General features: G+C 38.8%; 1 protein-coding gene across 3 annotated transcripts in view; it reads left to right on the forward strand.

The window, feature by feature from the left end:
- Positions 1 to 27773, forward strand: part of LOC130922420 (TOX high mobility group box family member 2) — a 255295-nt gene that overhangs the window by 208141 nt on the left and 19381 nt on the right. For 2 of the 3 annotated variants that reach the window (XM_057847182.1, XM_057847181.1), the window contains exons 5-6: positions 9933 to 10232; positions 13131 to 13361. In XM_057847182.1, the coding sequence (XP_057703165.1) occupies positions 9933 to 10232; positions 13131 to 13361 (531 nt within the window). The remainder of the gene's footprint in view (positions 1 to 9932; positions 10233 to 13130; positions 13362 to 27773) is intronic. The other variant, XM_057847183.1, reaches the window with a different exon arrangement.

The raw sequence follows: 27773 nt of genomic DNA on the forward strand, positions 1-27773 counted from the left end.
CAGGCAATTGGAGGTGAGGTCGGCCGCGGAGCAAAAGGGAACAATGCCTTTGTGATATTCCATCTCAGGCTCCCAATGTGCTGCACATAATTGGAAAGCCTTTTGTTATTTGACTCCCATTTGACTGTGATGTACAAGGCAGGAATGCAAACACGACAGGGGTAAAGACGACGACGGGCAGAGGAAAAGCCCGCTCACTGCCAGTTTCCTGCCTATACGTTTCAACTTTAGCTGCGCCTGGACAATTGCAATGTAATTGCTAATATATCTTTTTTTTTCATCCCATACAGCCAAAAATAATCCCTTTACCTATGAAGGGTTAAATGTCCCAAGTGTTAAAAAAATAAAGTTTTTTTTTTTTTAACCCTTTCCTGCATAAATTAATCATTTTTGGCTGCTTTTGACAGCTCTGGATGTCAACAAACGTTCATTTGCCCCTCCCACTTAAAATAGATTGGGCATCTAGCATGGTCAGTTGTACTCAAAATGAGCATTCACAGCCAGTCCTCTCAGTTTAAATGATTTGGACGTCTGTCGCCGTCAGTGGCATTAAATACAAAGAAAAAAAAAATCAACTTTAGAGTGCTTTAGAGCTTAACCAACCAGTGTGTACTTCTTTTTTTCTTAATTCTATTTTAATTATTTTATCTTTCATTAACATTGTATTAATGTATAAATGTGTTAATTATTATATAAAAATAATATGAAAAATACTATAGTGATTAATAATTTTGAAAACATATATAATAACAATCGCTAATACTTTTTTTAATGACCAAAAATAGTCACTTGCCCTATATAATGTTAAAGGACTTAAAGGGATCGACGGATACAAAGACGTGTAGTTCTTAAAAGATAAGCTTTATTATGTTAAAATAATATGAAATTGGAACCGCTCTTGATGTTTTTGTTTTTATACAATTTGTAAATTTAGTTTAACTAGTAGGTCGCCATTGTTGTTGACGTCGCAGGGTGGGGACGTCACATGGTTATGCTGCCGGGCTTCCACTCTAGCGACATAAACATCTATTAAACCCTTTCAAGTTGAACCCGAGAGGAACAATAATGAGCATGACAGCCCTGTCGATATTTCACAAATCGAGCAGCAAAAGCGAAATGAACAGGAAAGACGGGACTAGACAAGACGAGAGTATGACAAAACAAGTGGTCTGCGAAAATGTGCTCCACCGGCGAAAAGTCCTCCAAGAGGCGAATTTGACACCCAAAGTACTACCGTGCGCTTTCAGCTTGTTTTGTTTAGATGCATACAAACAGAACATACTAATAATGCCTTAAGAAAATACTTAAACGTAGTAATATTAAAAAAGGGTGGTTTAAATATGCTACGTGACTAATGTGGTCAACAGATCAACAATCTGCTTTAAAGCTGCCACAAGAAAACACAATGCCTAAAAGTATGAAAGGGAAACAAACGCAAAAAGTATTTTGAGGCAATGAAAAGGTAATAAAAGACTCAATAAAAACACAAATAGTGAGTACTTGCCGCTTTTAACCAATGTGTGCATGTGTTGGACGTTTGACCGAGTAGAAGGAAAGAATTGTAGTGTTCGTCTAGTGACAGTGACAAATTACGTCATCACCCCAAGCGTCCATTGCGCGCATAAAACACGGGGCCCTCCTTAGGTCAAAACAAGTATTAAATATTATAGATTTTTAAATCAATGGCAATATTTTATATGTTTCTAATAACATATTTTGGTAAAAGAGAACAATTGTGGCTTATTAGAGACCTACAAGTCTTTAAGTCTGAGGCTCCCTTTAAGTGTCAACTTTTGAATATATATCCACTGCTGTGACCACTGTCCCTGAAAAAGTTAAATTCCCAAAAATAGTCACTTCCTCTACAAAGAGTCAAAGGTCTCAAGTGTTTACTGTCGTGACCACTGTTCCTGAAAGGGTTAATATGTTTGATAGCATAATTTTTTCATTGTTTTCACCAGGTCTGTCTCTGAATTTGACTTGAAATTCCTTATCCTAGGCATTGACTCAGTGATTTCACAGTATCTCAAGCCTTTGCCGAGTGCTGTTCATGGTTTTTTATTCAATCGACAGTATGTCAATAGAAATGTAGTCAAAGCACTGCTGAAAGCGGCCAGCTTCATTGTGAGATGTTTGCTTCCGCTAAGAGCGAAATCATCTCAGTGCCAGAGAGTCATTCATGCTAAAAGCAGAGGACGCGCTGACCGATAAATTCCTGTAACTCAATGTTCTCCCTCATCTCCCTAGCTCAGAAATCAAACCATGCCATTATGAATTAGCATACAGTACCTATGGCAACCGGCAACCTCTGTCTCAATCTTTCATAATGTTTGACTGGCTTGAAATGGCCGCCGCTCAATTCCACGGTTAATAATTATGAACCTTTCATTTAAAAGGTAATTAAATGCAAAATCTTTTAATGAATTAATCCCACTGTGACAGTGATTTGCAAGTCTCTGGTTAAAAGTAATGACTCATGATGATGGATTACACAGACTGACCACTGCTGTGGCAAATTTTGAATTGGCATTGACCCAGCACACCTAAAACCAACAAACACCTGGGCAGGGAGTTGGGTTGACAAATTGGGAGTTCCACAAGGCTCCTATTGTGAACATGTGTGTTTTTACCCTCGAATTTAACACAGTATTTCCATACCATCATGATTTTCAACATGTTAGCTTATGGAATCGTACTGGCTGCTTGCCATGTTTGCAAAATTGAGAATGTAATTTTTCTGTAATAGCACACATAATCAACCACCCATACGTAAGATCTGTATTAATTACAAGACTTGCCATTGGGTTGCCGGGACTTAAAAGTGTGCTGGTGTTTTCATTCAGCCATCAAACCATAGTTTCTTTCTTTTCAGAGGAAAAATAAAGCATTTGTGCAAGTTTATTTTAACTTCTTTGCTACGCCAAGCTTAAATATTCTTTGAAGAAAAAGCATATTTCTTAAAACACATAACTCACTATGCACATCTACAACCCTTTGCAAAAAGTACTGAATCACCAGTCTCGGACGACCACTCACTCAGACATTTTATCATGTAGAACAAACTCAGATAAAAAGCTTGAAGAAAAAAAAAACGAATTAGTTCAAAGTGCAACTCTTTAGCATTCAGAAACACTAAAAGAAATGAATAAAAAAAACATTGCGGTGGTCAGTCAATGTTACTTTTATAGAGCAAGTACAGGGAAATATAAATGGAATCACTCCATTCTGAGGAATGTCAAGAGTCAAGAATCTGCATTGGACAAGGTGATGATGCTGGAACTTTTGTTTGGTACTGTTCCAGTGAGATTTACAAAGATGACTGCCTGAAGAAAACATCAAAATTCCCTCAGTCCTTTATGATATGTGGCTGCATGTCAGGCAAAGGCACTGGGGAGATGGCTGCGCTTAAATCTTCAATAAATGCACAAGTTTACATTGAAATTTTAGACAGCTTTCTTATCCCTTCAATTAAAAATATGTTGGTCATTTTCCAGATGACAATGCATCATGCCACGGAGCTAAAACTGTTAAAGCATTCCTTGGACTGGATTAAAACTCATCCAGTGAATGTCATTGCCTGCAAATAGCCCAGTTCTCAACCCTATTGAAAACCTGTGGTGGAAATTGAAAAAAAAATGGTCCACAGCAACTGCAATCAAAGAGAGTTGGCACCAAACTGATGAAGAATACTCATCAAGTCCATGCCTCAGAGACTGCAAGCTGTCCCAAAAGCCAGCGGTGGTGCTACTAAATACTAGAAATGTGTTTTGATTGTTACTTCTTTGTCTCTCACTATTTCATATTTTTTCCTCAGAATGGAGTGATTCCATGTATACTTCCCTGCAGTTGCTCTATAAAAGTAACATTTACTGACCACCACAATATTTTTTATTCATTTATTTGGGTGTTTCTGAATGCTAAAGAGTTGCACTTCTGAACTAATTCAATATTTTCTCAAGCTTTTTATCTGAGTTTGTCCTACATGATAAAATGTCTGCGTGAGTGCTAGTCCGAGACTGGTGATTCCATACTTTTTGCTAGGGGTTGTATATGTTTGAAAAGCAATTATCACACATCTAAGTGCACACCATGCCTACACAGATGATGTCGCATTTGTAAAGCTGAAATTTACACTTGGGTTGTCAGAGAAAGTGCTGCACTGTTTTAGTCAAGTGTCATTACATTGCTGAACAAAACTTTTGTTCTATTAGGTCTGAAATCTACATTCCTTTTTTAATTGTGTTTTATCATTATTATTATTATTATTATTAATTTTCAATGCAGAACCCAAAACGGATCTCAGTTTTTCCTCTAGAAAAACTATAAAAACTAAAAACAGCCATCAGACCTAAAACGAGATTTTTTTTTTCAAATTGTTGCCCAGCGTTGCATCTGCAGTGGAGCAAATAAGTATTTAGTCAACCACTAATTGTGCAAGTTCTCCCACTTGAAAATATTAGAGAGGCCTGTAATTGTCAAAATGGGTAAACCTCAACCATGAAAGAGAGAATGTGGGAAAAAAAACTAGAAAATCACATTGTTTGATTTTTAAAGTATTTATTTGAAAATCATGGTGGAAAATAAGTATTTGGTCAATACCAAAAGTTCATCTCAATACTTTGTTATGTACCCTTTGTTGTCAATAACGGAGGCCAAACGTTTTCTGTAACTCTTCACAAGCTTTTCACACACTGTTGCTGGTATTTTGGCCCATTCCTCCATGCAGATCTCCTCTATAGCAGTGATGTTTTGGGGCTGTCGTTGGGCAACACGGTCTTTCAACTCCCTCCACAGATTTTCTATGGGATTGAGATCTGGAGACTGGGTAGGCCACTCCAGGACCTTAAAATGCTTCTTACGAAGCCACTCCTTTGTTGCCCTGGCTGTGTGTTTGGGATCATCGTCATGCTGAAAGACCCAGCCATGTCTCATCTTCAATGCCCTTGCTGATGGAAGGAGATTTTCACTCAAAATCTCTCGATACATGGCCCCATTCATTCTTTCCTTTACAAAGATCAGTCGTCCTGATCCCTTTGCAGAAAAACAGCCCCAAAGCATAATGTTTCCACCCCCATGCTTCACAGTGGGTATGGTGTGGTGTGGTTTGGATGCAATTCAGTATTCTTTCTCCTCCAAACACGAGAACCTGTGTTTCTACCAAAAAGTTCTATTTTGGTTTCATCTGACCATAACATATTCTCTCATTCCTCTTCTGGATCATCCAAATGTTCTCTAGCGAACCGCAGACGGGCCTGGACGTGCACTTTCTTCAGCAGGGAGACACGTCTGGCAGTGCAGGATTTGAGTCCCTGGCGGCGCATTGTGTTACTGATAGTAGCCTTTGTAACTGTGGTCCCAGATCTCTGTAGGTCATTCACTAGTTCCCCCCGTGTGGTTCTGGGATTTTTGCTCACCGTTCTTGTTATTAGTTTGACGCCACGGGGTGAGATCTTGCATGGAGCCCCAGATCGAGGGAGCTTATCAGTGGTCTTGTATGTTTTCCATTTTCTAATAATTGCTCCCACAGTTGATTTCTTTACACCAAGTGTTTTACCTATCGCAGTCTTCCCAGCCTGGTGCAGGTCTACAATTTTGTCTTTGGTGTCCTTCGACAGCTGTTTGGCCTTGGCCATAGTGGAGTTTGGAGTGTGACTGACTGAGATTGTGGACTGGTGTCTTTTATATCGATAATGAGTTAAAACAGGTGACATTAATACAGGTAATGAGTGGAGCCTCGTTAGACCTCGTTAGAAGAAGTTAGACCTCTTTGACAGCCAGAAATCTTGCTTTTTTTGTAGGTGACCAAATACTTATTTTCGACTCTAATTTGGAAATAAATTCTTTAAAAATCAAACAATGTGATTTCCTGTTTTTTTTCCACATTCTGTCTCTCATGGTTGAGGTTTACCCATGTTGACTATTACAGGCCTCTCTAATCTTTTCAAGTTGGAGAACTTGCACAATTGTTGGTTGACTAAATACTTATTTGCCCCACTGTATATACAGTCATGTGAAAAAATTAGGACACCCATTAAATATTCGGTGCAAGAAATGCTCACATATCAATGTCTTTTTTTTTCTTCTTATGGTCTGGAAAAGAAAGTGATTTAATTGCAGGTAAACAACAATAATTAACCACGTTTTACTCATTAAACCAAATATATCAATAAAAATACATATTCTAACCTCATAGCTAGTGTTACCCCCTTTGGCCGATATAACTTAAGTGAGACGCTTTTTGTAGCCATCTGCAAGTCTTTGACATCGGTCTGAAGAAAGTTTTTCCGACTCCTCAATGCAGAATACTTTCAGCAGTGAGATGTTTGAGGGGTTTCTTGCATGTACAGCCCGTTTCAAGTAACCCCACAGCATCTCAATGGGATTAAGATCTGGGCTTTGACTCAGCTATTCCAGGACTGTCCATTTATTCCTTTTCAGCCAGTCCTTGGTGGATTTACTGGTATGTTTTGGGTATTTGTACATGTTCCTCAAGCACTCTATGAATTCTATGATTGTCAGCTGGCCAGGTCCTGCTGCAGCAATGCATCCCCAAACCATGAAATGTTCACCGCCATGCTTCACAGTTGGTATGAGGTTCTTTTCCTGGAATGCTGTATTGGGTTTACTCCAAACATGTCCTCTGTTCTGGTGTCCAAATAATAACATTTTAGATTCATCTGTCCAAAGAACATCATTCCACAAGTCCTGGTCTTTGTGTACATTAACTCTGGCAAACTTCAGTCTGGCCTTCGTGTTCTTCTTGGAGAGCAAAGGTTTCCTCCTTGCACACCTCCCATGAATGTTAAATTTGTGAAGTCTCTTTCATATTGAAGAGGCATTCACTTTCACATCAACAGTAGCACGAGCCTCCTGTAGGTCCGGTGATGGCATTTTAGGGTTTTTGGAGAGTTCTTATGGCATCTTGCGGTCTGCTCTCGGGGTGAAGTTGCTTGGACGGTCAGAACCTGGGCATGTTTGCAGTTGTTTTGAATGTCCTCCACTTGGAGACTATTTTCCAGACAGTGGAATGGCTGATTTTATAATGTTTTGAGATCTTTTGAAATCCCTTACCAGACTCATGAGCGTCTACAATCTTTTTTCTGAAGACCTCAGACAGCTCCTTTGATCTCATCATGCTGTTTTCCCTCACTTCAACAGTCAGTCACTGTTGAAAGTATTCTGCATTGAGGAGTGGGGCAAACCTTCTTCAGACCGATGTCAAAGACTGGTAGATGGCTACAAAAAGTGTCCCACTGAAGTTATTTCAGCCAAAAGGGGTAACACTAGCTATTAGGTGGTATGGTTTCCTAACTTTTTCCTCAGTTAGAATATGCATTTTTGTTGATGTATTTGGTTTAATGAGTAAAACAATGTTAATGTTTGTTGTGTACCTGCAATCAAATCCCTTTCTTTTGCAGATATAAAGAAAAACAAGATCAGAGTTTGATATGTGAACATTTCTTAATTAGGAACTGAATATTTAATGGGGTGTCCTAATTTTTTCACATGACTGTAAGTATGATAGGACTTTATTAAGTAAAATGCCACACCTCAAATAGACACAATTTCCCTTTCTAATTAGCTTTCAAAATAGGCATATTTTATTCAACTTTACCGCACACAGCAGTCTTATTTTTTTCGTTTGACGACTGACTGCTTCATTAGTTGTGGGGCTTGACTCTCAGCTGGAATGTTAAAACAGTGAAAGCTGTGAGCTATGAGAACCTGTATGAAGGATGATGGCGGGGGGATGGAAAAAAAATGTATGGACGATTCACAGACCGGCAGCAGCACAGTGAACCTGTTTGTTCTGCTTTCTATGTGGAAAATATATGAAGCCAATCAAACGTAACCCTACGTTAAACACGCTTGATGAAAAGAACAATGACACCGTAGCGAAAAGATGCTAACGCTGGTTAAATGTGTTAGAAGTAGCTGTGTCTCCTTGTTGTTTACATTAAACATGGTGGCTCCCATTATAGGGTGACAATTTTTGCATGTGTGTGTGCGCCAGGAGGCTGTTGCTATGGAAATAGAAGCGCGGTGACTATGATAGGCCATTCATGTTTGATTAATTGGTTTTTCAACGCTTCTCGGCTTGTGAGGACCCATAAAGAGCAAGCCCGTGGAAAATGGAAAATTAATGGGTTTCTATTTCCTACTCCCCCTTTACTCTTTTATTCACTTTTTTTAGTGAGGCTATTTTACCATGTTGAAAAAAAAGTGTTTTGAATTATGATTGGAAGTTATTCGAAATGCAAAAGGAACGTCATTGTTCACGGCAGCAGACATGGGAAATGATGAGTTTGAGGCTCACGTGGCATGTCTTTGTTGTTGTGTTTTTTTGTTTTTTTTAACTCAAGCAATCCACTAGGGGCCTATTATGATTAGAGAGCCTTCATCTCTAAACCTCTACTCGTGTTTATCAAGACCTCATGCACGCAGCGACCCTTTCGATTTGATCTTATGCAGCTCTGGCGCTAATGTGTAATGTATTATTTAAGTCATAAATGTTTAAAAAAAAAAAAAAAAAAACTCAAAAGCGCTAACAAATGCTGGCTCATCACTTTCTGATGGAGTAAATTGCCCAACGTATTCCCATTTATGGCTGCATTAAAAGCATCGTTCTCGCGGTCTGTCTCGACGCATCTCCGAGAAACGCGTTTGATGTGCTTATTATTCGGGATCTTTTAAAAGCGCTAAGAGCACGATGCAGTGAAAGACTTTAGCGAGCACCCTTAAAAGGACAATGGATATTGAAGAACTTTCGCCATTGTGCTTCAATCACTGGACCAGAAGGTTAGAAAAAAAACAGCTTTGATTAAATGTGAGTCATAGCAGTTGCAGCGTAATTGAGTTTTTGATCTCGAGCAATTTATTAAAGAGTCCATGGAAATGTTTACAGCTTTTCTTTAAACTGGATATGAATAATGAAATGAAGTGCTAAACAAATTTTGAATCTATTTGAAGTGCTCTAATGCAGACTCTTTCCATTTTAGTGGCCTCGATGTTTGACCATTTACAAGCCAGCGTTTTGGATTGCAAAATATTATTTGATATTCTAGTGTCCTTTAACTGAGGGATTTTTCGTAATTGGTTTTTGTTTTGTTTTTTCGTGGGAGCAGACACTTAATACATTTAACCCTTTATAGGGCTAGTGACTTAAGATTTTTGCTAATTTCAAAAAAAAAAAAAACTTAGCAATAATTATTCCAGTATTATTTTCAAATTTATCATGATTGTATTTTTCTTTTTTTTTTTTAAATCATAAATTCATACAAATTTGATATTTTGATTTTTTTTTTTCCTTCATATTTTTAACTCATTGTATGCCATTGATGGCGATACACATCCAATCACTTTTGGCTTGGATCCAGTCAAACGTGATTGGATGTCTAAAGCCGTAAATGGCAGCTAATGAGTTAAATGAGTGCCCTGTAAGTGTAAAAATGATAATAATACTAATAATAATTCATGCATGAAAGAGTTAATGCCCTGATAGTATAACTGAATGAATGTAAATATGCACAGGCATACAGCCATCATACATACCAATGTTTAAATCGTTAGTGTACTGTTACACCTCTAATGCATACAATATGGTGTAGATGTCAACATTTGCAGTTTTCCACTCTTCAAAAACAATATTAGGGATCATTACTACCATAATTACCTTATCCCCCGCTATGTAATTCGTCCTTATGTGAAGGTCAATGAAGAAAAATTCCAACAGCACCCACAGCCCCGTTTAGAGAGCGTCTCTTCCCTCACTACACTCATATTATTTGATCATATTCATGATGTAGCCACTCTCAAATTGACAAATACATTCTCCATGTCTGTTTGCATATTTGGCTGATTGGCATTTGCATATTCTTGGGCTGCAGAGAAGATGATACTGTAGTAAAGCTGGTCTTCTTCTCTCACCCCAGATGCACGAGATGGCTATGCACCACCACCATCACCACCTCCACCAACAACAGCAACACCACCACCATCACCACCAGCAGCACCACCCAGATGGCGCTCGTTACGATCCCGCCCGTAACCACCCACTGATTAACCGTTCGCCTCCGATATTGGCCAATCCGATGAGCGCGCTCTCACAGCTGAACCCTCAGCTGGGTCGAAGCGCACTTCCCCACGGTTCCCCCTCACCTCCCGGGAGCAAATCGGCAACGCCCTCCCCTTCCAGTTCCAATCAGGAAGAGGAGACCGATCCTCATTTGAAGGTACTGATGTGGTTCACGGTTGCAAACCTTTTTGACTTTTTATACTATAAGGTTTTTGGTAGGGTTGTTCCGATCATGTTTTTTGCTCCCGATCCGATCCAGATCGTTTTAGTTTGCGTATCTGCCGATCCCGATATTTCCTGATCCGATTGCTTTTTTTTTTGCTCCCGATTCGATTCCAATCATTCCCGATAATTTTTCCCGATCATATACATTTTGGGAATGCATTAAGAAAAAAATGAATAAAACTCAATTCAATTGCTCCAAGTATCTTTTTTTATTGTCCAACATGACATTGTTCCACTGCTTTGGATCAAAACAAAGCTTATCAGCACTGTGCCATAAAATATGTAAACAATAAACATGTAATCTAAAACACTGAGTGCAGAATAGTGCAATAACAAAAATCTTCAAAAGAGGTAGATTACCTACTTACTAGGCTTAAAAGTGACATTCAGTCAAAAACTCACATGTTCCAAGTTTTTTTCGGTGCCACACTTTGTGAGTGGGACAACAAATGGCAGGGGAGGATGTTTGTTGTTATTATGAACCAATCTTTAAACCAAAACTAAAGACTCTGGATGAGTGTAAGACATTTTGTCTGTAACGTTCAATACAATTAGAAAACGATTTAATTAAAAAAAATATATATATTAAAAAAAAAGGCAGGTCCGATATTTTTTTGCCGATTCCGATACTTTGAAAATGACGTGATCGGACCCGATCGATCGGGACATCTCTAGTTTTTGGGGTTTCATTTTTTAGAGCATTCTGGACCTTCCTGAAATCCAATGTACCAGGGGCTATTACTATGTCATTCAATGCCAGAGTGAAAGAGATAAAAGTTCTAACGTTGGTAGAATCCAATATGTACAACATCACAGGACCAAACCAGGGGAGAAAAAAGCCTAAACATCAAATTTTGTCTTGTATCTTGAAGAAATGTTTTTGTAAAACAATGGACAACGTAAACATTTAAAGTTCCATCAGGTGGCGAGTTACGTACCAAAACATGGTGCCAATTGCCTAACGTTTCTGTTGTAACCAGTAGTTACCAGGCTTTATAAAAACTATTTTGTGTGTTTTTTTGTTTTGTTTTGTTTTTCAAACAGTGTGGTACTGTACTCTATTGGCATGAGCCGATACTGCACAGCCGTGTATCGGAATCTGTATTGGGTGGCAAAAAAACACACAAGAAAACATTCCGTTTCATATGCCATTTTTGATTCCACAATTGTCTTGATATGAACAAATCTTCATGTAGCTATTTCAACTGGCAATTACAGTTAATTGTGTTTATTTTTCCACCAGATGGTGCTGCATTTTCCCATTCAAAGCATGCAGAAGAAAGCAATTCACAGCATTTATGTTGGCTTGCTGCTGAAATGATTACCTTATGTCACTATGGATGTTGGATAATTGTGTTTATGAACTATCAAAGGTGGATCAGTTGATACAGATCCTTTTTGTATCCAGAGAAGGGTCATCTGACCCTAATCATCTTTTGTGAGCTTTGAGGTCCTCATTAGTCATTTACATTCACACTCGTAAAACCACAGGGTTGGATTGCTCCAATTAGCCTCTTCAGTGTTTGCAGGGCAGGACTGCCTTGGCTTTGTCGGACAGTGGACCACTCAGGCAGGCAATCGGGCGGAACACCTTTTTACATATTCCCATATTCAGCTGCCATGTCAAACATATTGTAGAACACGGCGACTGGACATCTCCGTGTTCCTCCGTGTTTGACAAAGCCAAGGGAGCCCTGGATTTGCAAATATTCAAGATGCTAATTGCAGCTATCCAGAGTGAAACCCCCCCTTCACACCTAGGCCGCGACTCAACAGGAGGGTGTAGGGGGTTTGTCTGCTAGATTCCGTTTTTGAGTGGTCTATTGTTTGACAAAGCAAGGTAGTCAGTTTGGTATCGAGGTCATTTGACGCCTTTCTGGTCTTTCTTTATAGAAAAAAAAAAAAAAAACGCGACTTCTAGTTTTTAAGTATGAAGAAAGTGGATTTGTGTGATATATAGATTGACTTGTGACCAGTCAAGGATGTCCACCACTTCACTTATCAAAAGCGAAATATAATAGTCCCTAGCTCAGCCGTAACCCTAGACCAGTTGTTTAAAAAAATTTTTTTTTTTTTTTATAAAAGGGATGAATGTGCCCTGTGATTGATAGACACTCCAGGGTCTCCCCAGCTTCTGTTGCCAAATGGAATCTGGCATTAGCTATCGCTAAAAAGAAAAAAAAAGGATAAATGGATGATGCAAATTGTTATATTAATGGGCCAAGATGAAGTACTTGAAATGCATTTTGCATACTGACATATTGAGTTAAAGAGCTACTACTAAGTTTACAGGGTTTTATTGCATTCATTTGTGTGCTAAATTGGAAAAAACTGTTGTCCTAAATTGCCTATTGGCCAACATGTGTGAGTGGATTTGCTTTGTTTTCATCAGAGAACACAGTGAGCTTCACGTATATGGCAGGATGTAAATGAGCGCTTCGGAGCTCTTAACACTATTAGATATTAGAAGAGCAGACTATCCCGGAATATTTCCTCTTCTCAGCGTGTGCGAATAAAAATGATTAGCATCTCTCGCTCTCTCTCTATCGGTAAGTAATTCCATTTGCACTCTCCACTCTGCTTGTGAGACCACCATCAAAGCTGGAGCAGATCCAGCAGGTGATTTAAAATTCCTCTTGCTCAGAAATGTCCATGTTTTTATATATATATAACTTGGTGAAAAAGATTTAATGGATTTGGCTATTGCGTCATTCTGGTACAGCAGCAGGCTAGTGCTTCTCTTCAGGGTTCTTTAAAACATTGTCAATGAGGAGGCTTTTATTATTTAAACTAGGCTTTCAATCAGCTTGTTTTTTTGCCTTTTTTCCAGATGACAGGTGAAAAACGGCCATCCTCCGAGATGATGAAGCCCAAGCCCAAACCGCAGAAGAAAAAGAAGAAGAAGGACCCTAACGAGCCCACCAAGCCCGTGTCGGCATACGCGCTCTTCTTCAGGGACACTCAGGCAGCCATTAAAGGGCAGAATCCCAATGCCACATTTGGAGACGTGTCTAAGATCGTCGCTTCCATGTGGGACGGCCTGGGAGAGGAGCAGAAACAGGTACTGAAGCCATATACCAGCACTGTGTTAAATTGAAATGTAATATAAAAATATATGCGTAAATTATAAATATTAAAAATATATTTTTGAAAATTCAGCCCCTCCCGCCAGTTTCAGTTAAGAACATGGTTTTTGGTTCAAAGTTTTACCACAACATGACCCACGAAAAAGTCTCAAGAAGTCATATCAATTATGAGTAAACTCACAAAAGGGTCACCAAAAGTCTACTGATTTGGTTTGAAACGAACACTTTGAGGTCATTTTGACTATTTATGCTTGTCTTTAAAGGGATCCAAGGATAGAAATACATGTAGTTCATAGAACATAAATGCTAGTACAAGTTATACTAATTTGATATTAAAACCCTTCTTAATGTTTTCTTTTTAATAAAATTTGTAAAATTATTTTAACTAGTAGGTTGCCATTATTGTTGTTGACGTCGCAGCTTGGTGACGTCAAATGGGCTCGCTGCCAGACTTCCACAGTGTCACTCGTGAACTACATAAACATGTCGTCCATTCTACCCTTCCAATTTGAACGCGAACATAATATTAATGACAAGGATAGCCCTGTCGATATTTCACAAAACGAGCAGCAAAAGCAAAATGAACATCAAAAATGGGATGAGACTAGGAGTAGCTACATGTGTCAAGTTCACTAGTGACAGCTAGCACTCCTGCTTTAGTGACGGAGCCGGAGAGTGATGTGAAAAAATGTTTGCAGATCTTCACGCTAAACTACTGTGTGAACCAACTTATTTCAATATTATTGTAACGTCTACAAAGTGTCACCCGCTTAGTAAAGTTACAATTCTTTATTTTTGGAACTTATACAACACACGGCTGTTGTCTGCCGCACCTCCGTAAGTCATGCATTGCATTCAGGAACGCAAGCAAATACCCCCACTATAGTATAACCCTATTTGTTACATTATTATAAAGATAGTTAGTATCCAGAGCTGTCGTGTGGATGGCATTAGCACACACACAGCGGTTTGATTACTTTTTTGCATCACCTTATCTTATTTTTGTCACGTAAATGCGCTGTCCACGTCGTCGGTGATCATCCTGCCTGTCCCAGTTTATCAAATGTTGCTCCCGAGAGTCCGTAAGCTTGCTTAAAAACGAATGAATCTTGAGTCTTAAACTTAGTTTGATTGCTGGCTATTGGCATCATTTTCTGCCCAACAGGTTATAATGACGCCTTATTTTGCACTTTGAGATCTAAGAGGACTGTCGTGTACTGTTTTTTTACTCGAAGCACGTGAGACACATTGTGAGCAAACGTGATTCTCTTTTCAACTCTGTGCTGGTGCTGTAATGGGTAGCGTTCAAGACCACCCACTTTTGGCAACAATCAGGAAACACCTCAATGACCATGTTATTTTTTTCTTCATCGATAGTATGTGTATTGTTTATCTATCTATTCGCTGCAATCAGTAACTCAAGTCCAGCACATGTATAGAAAACTAGAAGCCAAATGACAGACTCGCCGGCGTTAGTAAACAGCCGCCATCTTAAAGCAGTAGACTTCTCTGGAAGGCTATTGTCGCGAACCTAATTAATAAAGTTGCACTGATACCAGTATAGGCAGGGGGCGCCGATCTGGCCCGAATTCGTGTTATCGGTATCGTCGAGTACCAAGGGCGCCGATACCAGCTACTGGCATCACTTGATCGCAACTGTACTGTCCTCCCCAAGTGAGCTAAATTCCCAAATCCCGATGCATAACATCTGTGTGATTTTGTCTCTAATTTATCAAACAAAATAAACACATTCGTCTTCAGTAATAAGTAGAGGTGTGCAAAATTTCCGATTCTTAGACAACAACAACAACATACCTGACTGCTGCCGAAAAGCTGCTACAAGCCACATTATGTTACGGTAGATATCATTTATATAAGACTAGATGCATTATAGCTTCGGTATCGTTACCAGCACATCTACAAAAAACTAGATGGGGGCGTTAGTAACGGCCGCCATCTTAAAGCAGTACACTTCCCTGCAAGGCTGTTGTTGCGAACCTTCCAAGCGAACCTAATTAACTTTTTATCTAAAATACTCCTAAATCGGTAAAATATTGACTTGAATCTATCTTTAAAATAGTTTTAAAACTTTTACATGTTGAAAGTAGACAAAAGAGAAATTATGGAATAACAGGAGCAATTTTAACAACTTAAACGGTTGATTCACAACATTAAATTAATTGAAAGTAGTTTAAAGCTGCTGATATAGAATGGGGACTGGAGTTTTTTATTTACTGTTATTTTTGTATATTTGTTTACTGCTATATGTTAACTTGATACTGAAATAGTAGTTTGGTTTAGCCTGAGAGGATTTTTGAGCAATTTTGGAACTAATGTACAAAACAAATTTAAAAAAAAAAAAAAAAAAAAAAAAAAAGGAGTGGGGTGCATCAATAATCGTTTTATAATCGAATCGGAGCCTCTGAATCGTAATCGTAATCGAATCGTTAGGTGCCCAAAGATTCCCAGCTCTAGTAATAAGTGTGTTCGTATAACCTGTTTGAAACGCGCCGCACCCCGACGCGATCTGCTCCCACCTCTCTGACCAGGCTGGGAAGCGAATCCACGCCGCGCTGCACAACGTGCTCCATTTCAACAGTGTAAGGACGCTAACCACTGCGCCAATAAAGCTCGAGCCACCGGCGCAGCCGTCAGCGTCCCTACTTGAAGGCATCGGAGGGAAGGTTTTCCATGCATCGCCTCACCCGCGGACCTGCGTGCGCTCGTCACATTCGCAACAACGCAAATCCGCAATGACACGCTGCTCATATAAATATGGCATTCACAAACGGTTAGCATTCGTTTACTGGCGTCGGCTTTTGCGACAATGTTGGGATCAGAAAGGTTAAGACCATGGGTCACTAAGCAAACTCTCGGTTTCATGATGAACAATGAAGAGCGCCGTACTTCAAACTCGTCCTGTTTATGAAAGTCGATTGTCATATGCTGGTGTTGTGCAGTAATGAGCAGAGGTGACTTCTGTGGCGTTTGTTGACTTTCTTTCTTTCTTTCTTTCTTATTTCCCAGAAAACACTCACGCGCACATGAGATATAATCAAATAGCAACCTATATGTGTTACGTTAGATCCCATGCCATTAGCTGCGTGAGCCCAGAGCGATGCGTAATCCATATACTACAATAATGAATTAAAAACCGCCATGACGGAATGGAAGTTAAGCTGGCCAAATCAATCCATACCAGTGACTATAGATAATGCTGCAAATACTGGTAATTCAGTACGTAACACAGATAGACTCGGAAATGTTCTCAGCACTTTTATACAAATTTTTTCAGACCAGTAAGAATTAAGCACATAAATATTATGCCATAAAATGCTTCATTATATGATGACTTTGTTATTTTTGCTTGATAGCAAACAAAAAAAACCATTTAAAAAAAAAAAAAAAAGTATTTTGTTTCAGAGCATTAAATGTATTGAATTGTATCGAAAATCGTACCGAACCGTGACTTAACTGTGTCGTTGCAGCCCTTATACATACATATACATATATTATTATTTTTTTGCAAACAGAGTGGTATCGGAATGGTATCGGTATCGGCCGATACTGGACAGCCAGGTATCGGGCCCAAAAAATGGTATCGGTGCAACACTACTAAGTAACTTTTTATCTTATTTTACCCCTAAATCTGCTAAATCTTGACTTGAATCTATCTTTAAATGATGAAACAGTTTTAAAGTAGACAAAGTTGCTGATACAGAATGGGAATTTGAGTATTTTATTTACTGTTTTAAACTGTTAACTTGATACTGAAATAATAGATTATTTAAGCCTGAGAGGATTTTTGTACAGTTTTTGTAACTAATGTACGAAACATTAAAAGCAGCTAATAGCTGGGGGTGTTTGGGGGCAACTAAATCAATTTATAATCGAATCATAGCCTCTGAATCGTAATCGAATCATTAGGTGCCCCAAGATTCCCACCTCTAGTGACAATTGTGAAAACTTTGTTGTAAAACAAACCATAATATTAAAATTAAATCACCAGAGCCTGCTTCCATTAGCTTTCAAACTTTGGTAGTTTTTTTTTTTATTTTTTTTTTTTATTATGAAAGTTTGGTTTAAACTTGCCAAATTAGGATGATTTAAGCAATTACCTGTTGCCCATCAACACATTTCCTTTAGTCATCTGAAATTTTGTCTAATTGTCTGAGTAGAGACACACAAAAAGTCTCATAAAGCCATGCCTGGGAAGTATGCCATTTTGCTTTATTATGTGCAGTTCTGGGTGATTTTGATTTTACCAGAATCGTGCTAAAGGAAACCCAAGGTATTTTATCTCTTTGTTACCAAATTTTAACCACCTTTAACAAGTGGACCCATAAATATTATCAATAGGTCATGCTAGATATGACATTTTGGTTGGAATAGGCCATTTTAGGGTCATTTTGGTGATTTTCGTTTAAATGGCAGTAAAGTTTAAGGAATAGACATAAAACCCAATTCAGCTCCAGAAACATGTATGCTCGAGCACAGTAAATTTGACACTATTGTAAGTCCAAGAATGCATGTCAAGAAAGTCAACAACAAAAAAACAGGTTTTCCGAGTTAAACAAGCTGATGCTGACTGAGATGAAATCCCGAAACCTGATGATTTACGTGTTGACACAAATTTGTTCTATTTAGTTTGAGTAAAAGCTCCCACATGGCTGACAAAAGGCCTCAAGTTGATCGTGTGTTTGTGTACCACCAAACACACTCCAGGTGCCGGACTTTGGAGGCTGTCGGTCGCTTTCATTCGCAGTTAATTTTTGCCGCCTTCAGTGCGCCTCCTCGCCATGAATCTTCATTTGGGCGTCTGACACCACTGAATGTGAATTCCTCATTTCCTGTCCTTTTATTTATACGTGTTGCCGGGTGATTTGATCACGCCGGGGGAATAGGAAATTAGCGTCCTTGGTTTGGCCTCAAGGACATCTGCTGCTGAATTGTTATTGTTTGATGCTGTCTTTAACCCATCGCATGCCGACTGCTTCTATGAAGATTCATTCATAGCGTTACCTGGGAAGAGGGAGAAAAAAAAGACAATCCTACCATTTCGCTGCAATTTTTTTTCACCATTTTGTTTGCTCATTTGTCAGATTAATCAAATGAGTCACTTGTCAGGGCACATCGTTGGTTGCACTAATGGCTATGTTATGGCGAGAAGGTGCTTTAACCATTATTGGGCTGACTAATAGGTAAAATAATTCGAATTAATAAATCGCCACAGAGCGTAAAAGAATTCTTTCCAGTGGTGCAAATTAACATGACAAATGGTTATGGTATGAAAGATAAAAACTAACTTTCACTTGACCTTTTGGGGAAAATGAGTGGGAAGACAAAACATTCAATGGTCCAAATATTATATTGCATATATAAAAAAAAATAGGCAGGTACAGGGAGATACATTGCATATATATAAAAAAAATAAAATAGGCAGGTACAGGGAGATACATAAATAGATAAGTCATGGGTCGACAATATAAATGGCTCGGACGTACTTTTAAAACTGTCAGGGACACCAGCGCGGGCTGGCCTTCCCCTGAAGCTCACAGGAAAAAACATTGGCTATACAGGAGTTATAATTGAATGGGAGTAGGATTATTTGCACGAGATTCATGATTTTGATCCGTTTTCCTGCACTTTTCATTCAATCTACCTAAAAATAAATAAATGAATGTTATTCATGCTATTCAAGCAAATTGTTCTTTTTCATGATTATCGGAATCAGCAACTGACACATTGACCTGTGCCAGTAATTTTGCTAGTGGGGCCAATGAACTTCAAAAGACACTGGCCCACAGGGCTAATTTCCCTTATACTAGTTTACTCCTGTAAGTAGATACAGGTAGATTTGTAAATAGATACATTGGTAGATATAGGTGGATACAGATAAACACATGGTTAGATAGATATGTCGGTAGAATTGGTGGATACAGATAAAAACATGGGTCAATAGATTCGTAGATAGATATAGGTGGATACAGATAAATACATGGTTAGATAGATACGTCGGTAGAATTGGTGGATACAGATAAATACATGGGTCAATAGATTCGTAGATAGATACAGGTAGCTGCAGTTGAATACATATATAGGTAGGTACAGTAGATACGTAAATAGAAACATTGGTAGATACAGGAAGATCTTTAGGTAGATATGTAAATAGACACGTCGGTAGATAAAGGTAGTTTGTTAGGTAGATATTTAAATAGATAAAAATAGATACTCTACATAAATGGATACAGGTAAATGGGGCGGGAACCTTTTGGTGCCTTCCTATACTATACAAATATTGATACATGTGTCAGGAAAGCAATCTATGATATTCTATGATACAACTATTAAAGAGAAAAACGACCTATTTCCGAATGTAAAAATAAATGTTTTTTGCATTGTCCTGGATAATCTGTCAGAAAATTTGATCTCCCCCAGAGATTAGGAAAATATTTCAGTGCAGTACTGTAAATGAATACAGCAACACTATATTGTTGTAGCATTTTTGTAAAAAAAAAAAAGTTGTTCTTAACTCATTGAACATTCATTCATTCACCCCCTTCAACTCAAAATGAATTGGCAGCCTGTGAGTTAACGTAGACAGTATTCTAGTAGAAAATTTTGGTCTAGTGGAGAATTTCGGTAGAACCTGATGGTTCCTTTATTAAATATTGACATATGTTTTTTTAACTATATATCAATTTCTGGAGAGTATTATAAACCTACTGGGATACAAAGTATTGCGATATCACAATATATTGTCACACCTCTACAGGTAGGTACAGTTGTGTGCAAAATTATTCAACCCCCAATGCCGTATTGTGTTAAAGCAAGTCTGACATTTTTTAATTTGATCTCATTCATAAACAGATCAAATCTCAAACTACTTTACTATACTGCAGGGGGGTTGGATAATTTTGAACAGAACTGTAGACACAGTACAGATACGTACATAAATACTGTATGTAGATAGATACATTGATTGGTTGGTTGGTTGGTCCATCGCTAGGTAGGTAGGTAGATAATGAATAAATCAAGACCATATGCTACTAAGATGTGGCTGTTTGTTGTGTTCAAGGACACCGTCAAGTTGCCCTATGTTAACAATATTTTCCAATTAGGTGATGCGTGCTGTTATTGTTGTTGAACCACGACTAAAGTGTCTTTGTTGGGGTCTTTTTCTTTTTGTGATTTTGTAGTCGACAGTGTTGTCCTTGAGTTTTCTTTTATGCATGTTTATGTTTATACTTGCCTTTCTATTATTATTGAAACACCATATTTTCTCCCTTTTAAATCCCAGAGGCTTTGCTGTGTGAGATCAATGCAGTATTTGGGCTGTTTTTGTCCTTAAAGTGACGTCATATTGAAGCTGCCCCAGAAACACAAAGGCATTTTGTTTTGTTGTGTTAACATTAAAATACTTCTGTTTTTTGGGTTGTTGTTTTTTTTTTGCAGTACAGGGAAGAATGCTGTCTGTGAAGTATGGGAAGGTTAAAGATAGATTTTAAGCATATTTATCTCTCCCTATTGGATTTGTTTTCTCCAAGTAGTTTCTTTTTCTGACCTTTTATCACCGTTTTGGGGGTCTCAAGACTGCCTGAAAACTCAGCGACTTTGCATGCATGTACGGTATATCTTTGAAAACATCTTTGTGTTTTAAGGCTAGTAGCAATGTCACAGGTAACAATGTGACCGATTGACATGACAGTTGGCGGCTTTGATAACAGAACATTTGGGGAATCATGCCTGAACTCATCATCAACATCTTCCAATTTCAGCATATTTGAGAGGCTTGTGATTCAACGCAGCCTTCCCAATTGAGTTTCAATTGAAAGCACTTATCCTAGAAAAATGAGTGTCATTTAATTGCCAAGATTTGACTTGCCTATGCCAACTAATGTGGGTGAACATAGTTTCTGTCCTATGATCAGTGTGAACACAGGTGTCAAACTCAAAGCCAGGGGCTAGATCTCGGCTCATTTTGTGTGACTCGCAAAAGTAAGTCATGTGCATCTAATTTATGTTTCCTGCTAAAATAACATTTAAATGCAATGCATTTATTTATTTATTTTTATTTTATCTTATTTTTATTAATTAATATTCTGATTTATGTAGTCCTCGATGTTTTATTGACGACTACAATTGTAGTATTTTTTTTTTAATCATTTACAAAAATGAACATATTTTTTAAAAAGCATATTTGTTTTTTTCTACTTTTTATTATTTAAAAATGTAAATGAAAAATAAACAAAATTAAAAGTAAATAAAAAAGGGTATTTTTGGTTTGTTTTTATATTTATTTTTTTAAATGATGTAAATAAAAAACATTAATTAAAAATTCATTTTAAAAATATTTTCTATTAAGAGACTCAAAAAAAGAGCTTGTGGACAACTTTGAGGTCAACAATGTCTGTAAAAGAGTCATCGACTCAAAATAGTCGATTCGTTTGATCATCAGTTAGCTGGGTTCCCGCAGGGTCTTAAAAAGTCTTTAAAATGTTTAATTTATGAATTTGGAAATGATACCTTAAAAAGTTTTGGAAAAGTATTGAATTTTCATACCTGGGTCTTAAAATGTATGATGTATGTAACTTCTCCCTGTGTCATTTCTTCTCAAAAGTGTCATTTGTCATTTTGATTAAATAACATAGCCTAAATAAATAAACAGGGCAGAAGAGCCAATCACTGAGAACGCAACCTCAGCCCCGTCCCGCAGGATTCCCGCGTGAATACAATGTTACGACGGGAGTCCCGACATAATGTCATGCTCAACACTACACAGTTTTTTTTTTTACACCTAGCCATACATTTCATATTAGAGAGATTGGCAAATGTAAATTCAACGAAACGTGGTTGAGTAAACAAGCAGTGTGTTCGAGGCTTTTTGCATCGTATGCAAAACGAAGATTCAGCTGGGTACAATGGGCATGAAGGTGCTAGAGTCCCATGCTAAATCATCCAAGCACATAACCTCCATGAGAGGAAAGAGAAAAACTCCTCCATTGCCGGTGTTTTTCAATTTGCCTGTATAAGACAGCCAGTTGCATACGAGCCCGAAGAGACAGAAGCTAAAGCCAGCCAGCAAGCTGCTCATTTTAGTGAAGCGACAGCAGCTAAAACTAGCCAGCTAGCTGCTAGTCCTGCAGCCCCCCTGCATCCCAGCCCAGCTACGATTGCTAGTGGATTTGCGAGAGGGGATCTATGCACATCGTTTGCCTTCACAATAACCATGAAAGCAAAGGTGTTGTGGTTGCCCAAGAGTTTAAGATGACTCTCGCCATGCTAAATGCTAATGCTAAAGAGAATGTCTCTACTTGACCTGTGGTCACAAACATTCCACATTTCCACATTCGAGAAATACATTAACACAAATTCACAGGTTTTGTTTTTCTTTGTTGATATGGCTGTGAAATACTGTAGGTATGAGGGTTTTTTTTTTTATGGTCTTAATTAGGTCCTAAAAAGTCTTAAATTTAACTTGAGGAAACCTAGAACACTGATTAGTTGTCAGTTAATTGTTACAGCACTAGTTGGCGGACATAATGGCCTAAATGTGACCCACAACAGAGTTTGACGCCCCTGATTTAGAGGATTGTTGTGAAGTACATAAGTAAAATCAGCCCCTGAAAACAGTTTCATTAATTAACATAAAATTTGGCAGACATGGCTATCTAACAAAGGACGCATGATAAAAGGACCGGTGCCTGAAAATTGGACAACTAATCTTATCTTGGTTTTGATCAGCATTTTTAAGTGTATTTTCACTAAAAAAAAGCCCTACTTTCCAACAGACAAACAATGATTCATATCTAAATCATCCAATATTCCACTTACTGTGTATGACTTAATATTTTTTTGTTTTGCCAAAGAAAGGCGAAGGCCTGTTGGTCACAGCTTTAATCATCAATTGAGGTTGTTTCTCCTTCTTGCACAGAACTCATCACTCAGCTGGCTGTCCGTTGGGTGCAGCATTATTGTCTCCTGTAATTAAGTGCTTATCAAACAAGCACATTTCATTAAGCTACAATTAAGGGGCTAATTCGAGCGCCGCACCTCTGTGCCAGGGTGATGAAGACAGCGTACGTTCGCCACTCTCAGCTTTAATTCGCACTGACCCGCAGCCTCCCGACGTCGGCTAATGAAGCCGCTTTTTTTGTGGTAATTAGACATCCTTAGGCGGCAGTAATTTGTTTAAAAGTCAGTGTCGCTGTGCAAATCGTTAGCAATATTGAAATTAATTTGAAATGAAAGCGGCTGGGAGTGGTTAGAGACATTGGTTGTAAGTGGATGCAGCAACAGTTTCTTTTTACCTTACCTACAGGTGTTAATCGCCATTTACAGTGCCTTGCAAAAGTATTCAGCCCCCTTGAACCTTGCAACCTTTCGCCACATTTCAGGCTTCAAACATAAAGATATAAAATTTTAATTTTTTGTCAAGAATCAACAACAAGTGGGACACAATTGTGAAGTGGAACAAAATTTATTGGATAATTTAAACTTTTTTAACAAATAAAAAACTGAAAAGTGGGGCGTGCAATATTATTCGGCCCCCTTGCGTTAATACTTTGTAGCGCCACCTTTTGCTCCAATTACAGCTGCAAGTCGCCTGGGGTATGTTTCTATCAGTTTTGCACATCGAGAGACTGACATTCTTGCCCATTCTTCCTTGCAAAACAGCTCGAGCTCAGTGAGGTTGGATGGAGAGTGTTTGTGAACAGCAGTCTTCAGCTCTTTCCACAGATTCTCGATTGGATTCAGGTCTGGACTTTGACTTGGCCATTCTAACACCTGGATACGTTTATTTTTTAACCATTCCATTGTAGATTTGGCTTTATGTTTTGGATCATTCTCCTGTTGGAAGATAAATCTCCGTCCCAGTCTCAGGTCTTGTGCAGATACCAACAGGTTTTCTTCCAGAATGTTCCTGTATTTGGCTGCATCCATCTTCCCGTCAATTTTAACCATCTTCCCTGTCCCTGCTGAAGAAAAGCAGGCCCAAACCATGATGCTGCCACCACCATGTTTGACAGTGGGGATGGTGTGTTCAGGGTGATGAGCTGTGTTACTTTTCCGCCAAACATATCGTTTTGCATTGTGGCCAAAAAGTTCAATTTTGGTTTCATCTGACCAGAGCACCTTCTTCCACATGTTTGGTGTGTCTCCCAGGTGGCTTGTGGCAAACTTTAAACAAGACTTTTTATGGATATCTTTGAGAAATGGCTTTCGTCTTGCCACTCTTCCATAAAGGCCAGATTTGTGCAGTGTACGACTGATTGTTGTCCTATGGACAGACTCTCCCACCTCAGCTGTAGATCTCTGCAGTTCATCCAGAGTGATCATGGGCCTCTTGGCTGCATCTCTGATCAGTTTTCTCCTTGTTTGAGAAGAAAGTTTGGAAGGACGGCCGGGTCTTGGTAGATTTGCAGTGGTCTGATGCTCCTTCCATTTCAATATGATGGCTTGCACAGTGCTCCTTGAGATGTTTAAAGCTTGGGAAATCTTTTTGTATCCAAATCCGGCTTTAAACTTCTCCACAACAGTATCTCGGACCTGCCTGGTGTGTTCCTTGGTTTTCATAATGCTCTCTGCACTTTAAACAGAACCCTGAGACTATCACAGAGCAGGTGCATTTATACGGAGACTTGATTACACACAGGTGGATTCTATTTATCATCATCGGTCATTTAGGACAACATTGGATCATTCAGAGATCCTCACTGAACTTCTGGAGTGAGTTTGCTGCACTGAAAGTAAAGGGGCCGAATAATATTGCACGCCCCACTTTTCAGTTTTTTATTTGTTAAAAAAGTTTAAATTATCCATAAAATGTTGTTCCACTTCACGATTGTGTCCCACTTGTTGTTGATTCTTGACAAAAAAATTAAATTTCATACCTTTATGTTTGAAGCCTGAAATGTGGCGAAAGGTTGCAAGATTCAAGGGGGCCGAATACTTTTGCAAGGCACTGTACCTAGCAATAACATTAGCACTGATGCTAGCCTGCAGAACAACATGAGTCTTAGATAAGATAAAAATACATCAATGAACCTCTTGGCATATAATTACATGAAATATAACACAATAAACCAAAATATATCACACAATAAACCAAAATATATCACTAGGCATGTCATTAAAGTGCCTGTGACAGCATAAAAAAAATCTCAAATACCATTACTATGTGAATTAGAATCATATTTTGAGACGATTCGACTATATACAACAATTTGGCAAAGCGCAGATGACGGGAAATTAGTCTTTTAATCTGCTGTTTAGCCCCGCCTGTCATTATAGCGTTCTAACGTCCCCAGCTGCAGGATGACGTCATCAGGGTCACGATTTCATCTGATTTAGAATTCAGCCCATTGAGGGGGAGTTATTCAAAATGAGGAAAATGCGACGAAGAGAGCTGCAAAATGTGATCGTTTCAGTCTCACTAATCCAATTTTTTTTACGAGATATTCTTTTCATCTAAGTATTTTCCCCAATTTCTAAATGAATTGTATGGTCATGACAAATAATAGTCTTGTGCTAAACGGAATATGAAATATTAAAAATGAATTTATTCAATACGACATGGCAAAATTACTCCACAATGGTAAAAACTGTCGACTTGCACCTCCCGAATGCTACTTTATGCCACTGGAGTTAGTTGGGCTTTTTTGTAATTTCCCTGCCCCAGCTTCGGAGAGCGTAAACAAACCAGGAGGCATGACATCTAGCTGACATGCTAACCCAAACCAAGCGGCGTTTCCAAGTCTTAGTCTCGCCTTTCAAAGTGAAAAATCACACAAAACTACCCTGGATTATGTCACACGGGGTTTGTCAATTGTCTTCACGGATCGGAACCCCCCGGAAGCGAGGAAGTTACAGCTCGTCGTTCCCCTACTGCGGGCAGGAGTTATCGTTGCCGGGGAAGCAGCTGGAGAATGACCGCCGGACAAACCGGAGGAGCGCGTAGCTAGCCGGGCCCAACTCGAGGATAGTGGTCTATTGCAGGCCACACGAAGAGGGCAGAGAGGGCTGGAAGTCTGGACGATATGGAGAACCGCACGAGCATAAGCTGACTATAGTGCTCTCCTGGCGGGCACGCGAAGAGGACCGAGGGGGGTGTGCGACAAGCCGCCGGTCGTCGGCCGAGTGGCCTTCTCGGTGGACAAGGATCATTGTCAGGCACAAAATGCGAGACACCTCTTTATTACAACGTGTGCCATGATCCCAGTATTTGACATAATACAAAACACGATGTTTACTCACTTCCTCATAAGTCCAATGGTCCCACAGTTGTCGGACTTGTTTTGGCCAATCTCCGCGCTGAACAGGAACTTGTTGAAACCCAAAACGGCTCACACACCTCTCCCTGGTGCAGCAACAAAACCCTGCAGCACATTTGGCAGCCGTGATGCGAGAAATAAAAAAATTAATCCGCAAAGTCAGTTGAATCCGCAGTCCATCTGCATGCTCCAAAGCAGTCCTGTATTGTGAGATGCTGACCCGGGTGACGTCACATTCGCATTCCTCCTCAATCCAGGAAGTCACTTTTATTCATGGCGCGGGATTTAAAAAATTGAATGTATAAATCGATCGCTTCCACACACATCCAAGCGGTCCATTTCATTCAGGAGCATAAAATACCGCATGAAATACGAAATAAACATGCTTTTTGCTGTCATAGACACTTTGAGTCTTTCTGATATTTTTTACTGGCCTCTCTATTACAACAAAATAATATAAACCGGAAATTATGGCTTTTAGTTTTAGTGTGCCACCCCAAGATTTTAAGTGGCCCCGTCTGGTCACCCATATGAAAATTTTCTGGAGGCGCCACTGGACCAAAAATCTGAAAAAAGTGACCCATTGGAGAGAAAAGTATCCCCATCCACGTTTTTCAGAAATTGCATCTTCTAGTTAAATTTTAGTATTATTTCACTCGACTAATCATTTTTCTAGTTATACACATTAGAGATTACCATTTAGGGTACAATTATAATTCCGCCAAAAAAATAACAACAATCAGCATACTTTTATGTTAAAGATGGCAAAGATTAAATTTTAAACAAAAACAAGTGAAAGGATGAACACCAATTGTTTGGCCAAGAGATTGTATCCACCTTGTTTTCCTCGAATGTGTCTCTGTGAGTTTGTTTGTCCGTGTTAGTCGTGGTTGACAGCCTGCCTATACGACTTGTGCGGTCAGAGCGCATGAATCCTTAATGGTTATTCTAGACCAACTCTTGGAGAGAAAATGACCCCGCTTCCAGGAGTAGAATCCCTATTTACCTGTGACAACTCCACTTTGTTGAACTACACTGAAAAATAAAGGATTTTGGTTCAAATCTGGCCAATGTTTATTTTTTTACAACATTATGTAAGTAATTTCCTCAGTA

This window comes from Corythoichthys intestinalis, chromosome 9 (assembly GCF_030265065.1).
Source record: "Corythoichthys intestinalis isolate RoL2023-P3 chromosome 9, ASM3026506v1, whole genome shotgun sequence".
Taxonomy (NCBI): Eukaryota; Metazoa; Chordata; class Actinopteri; order Syngnathiformes; family Syngnathidae; genus Corythoichthys; species Corythoichthys intestinalis.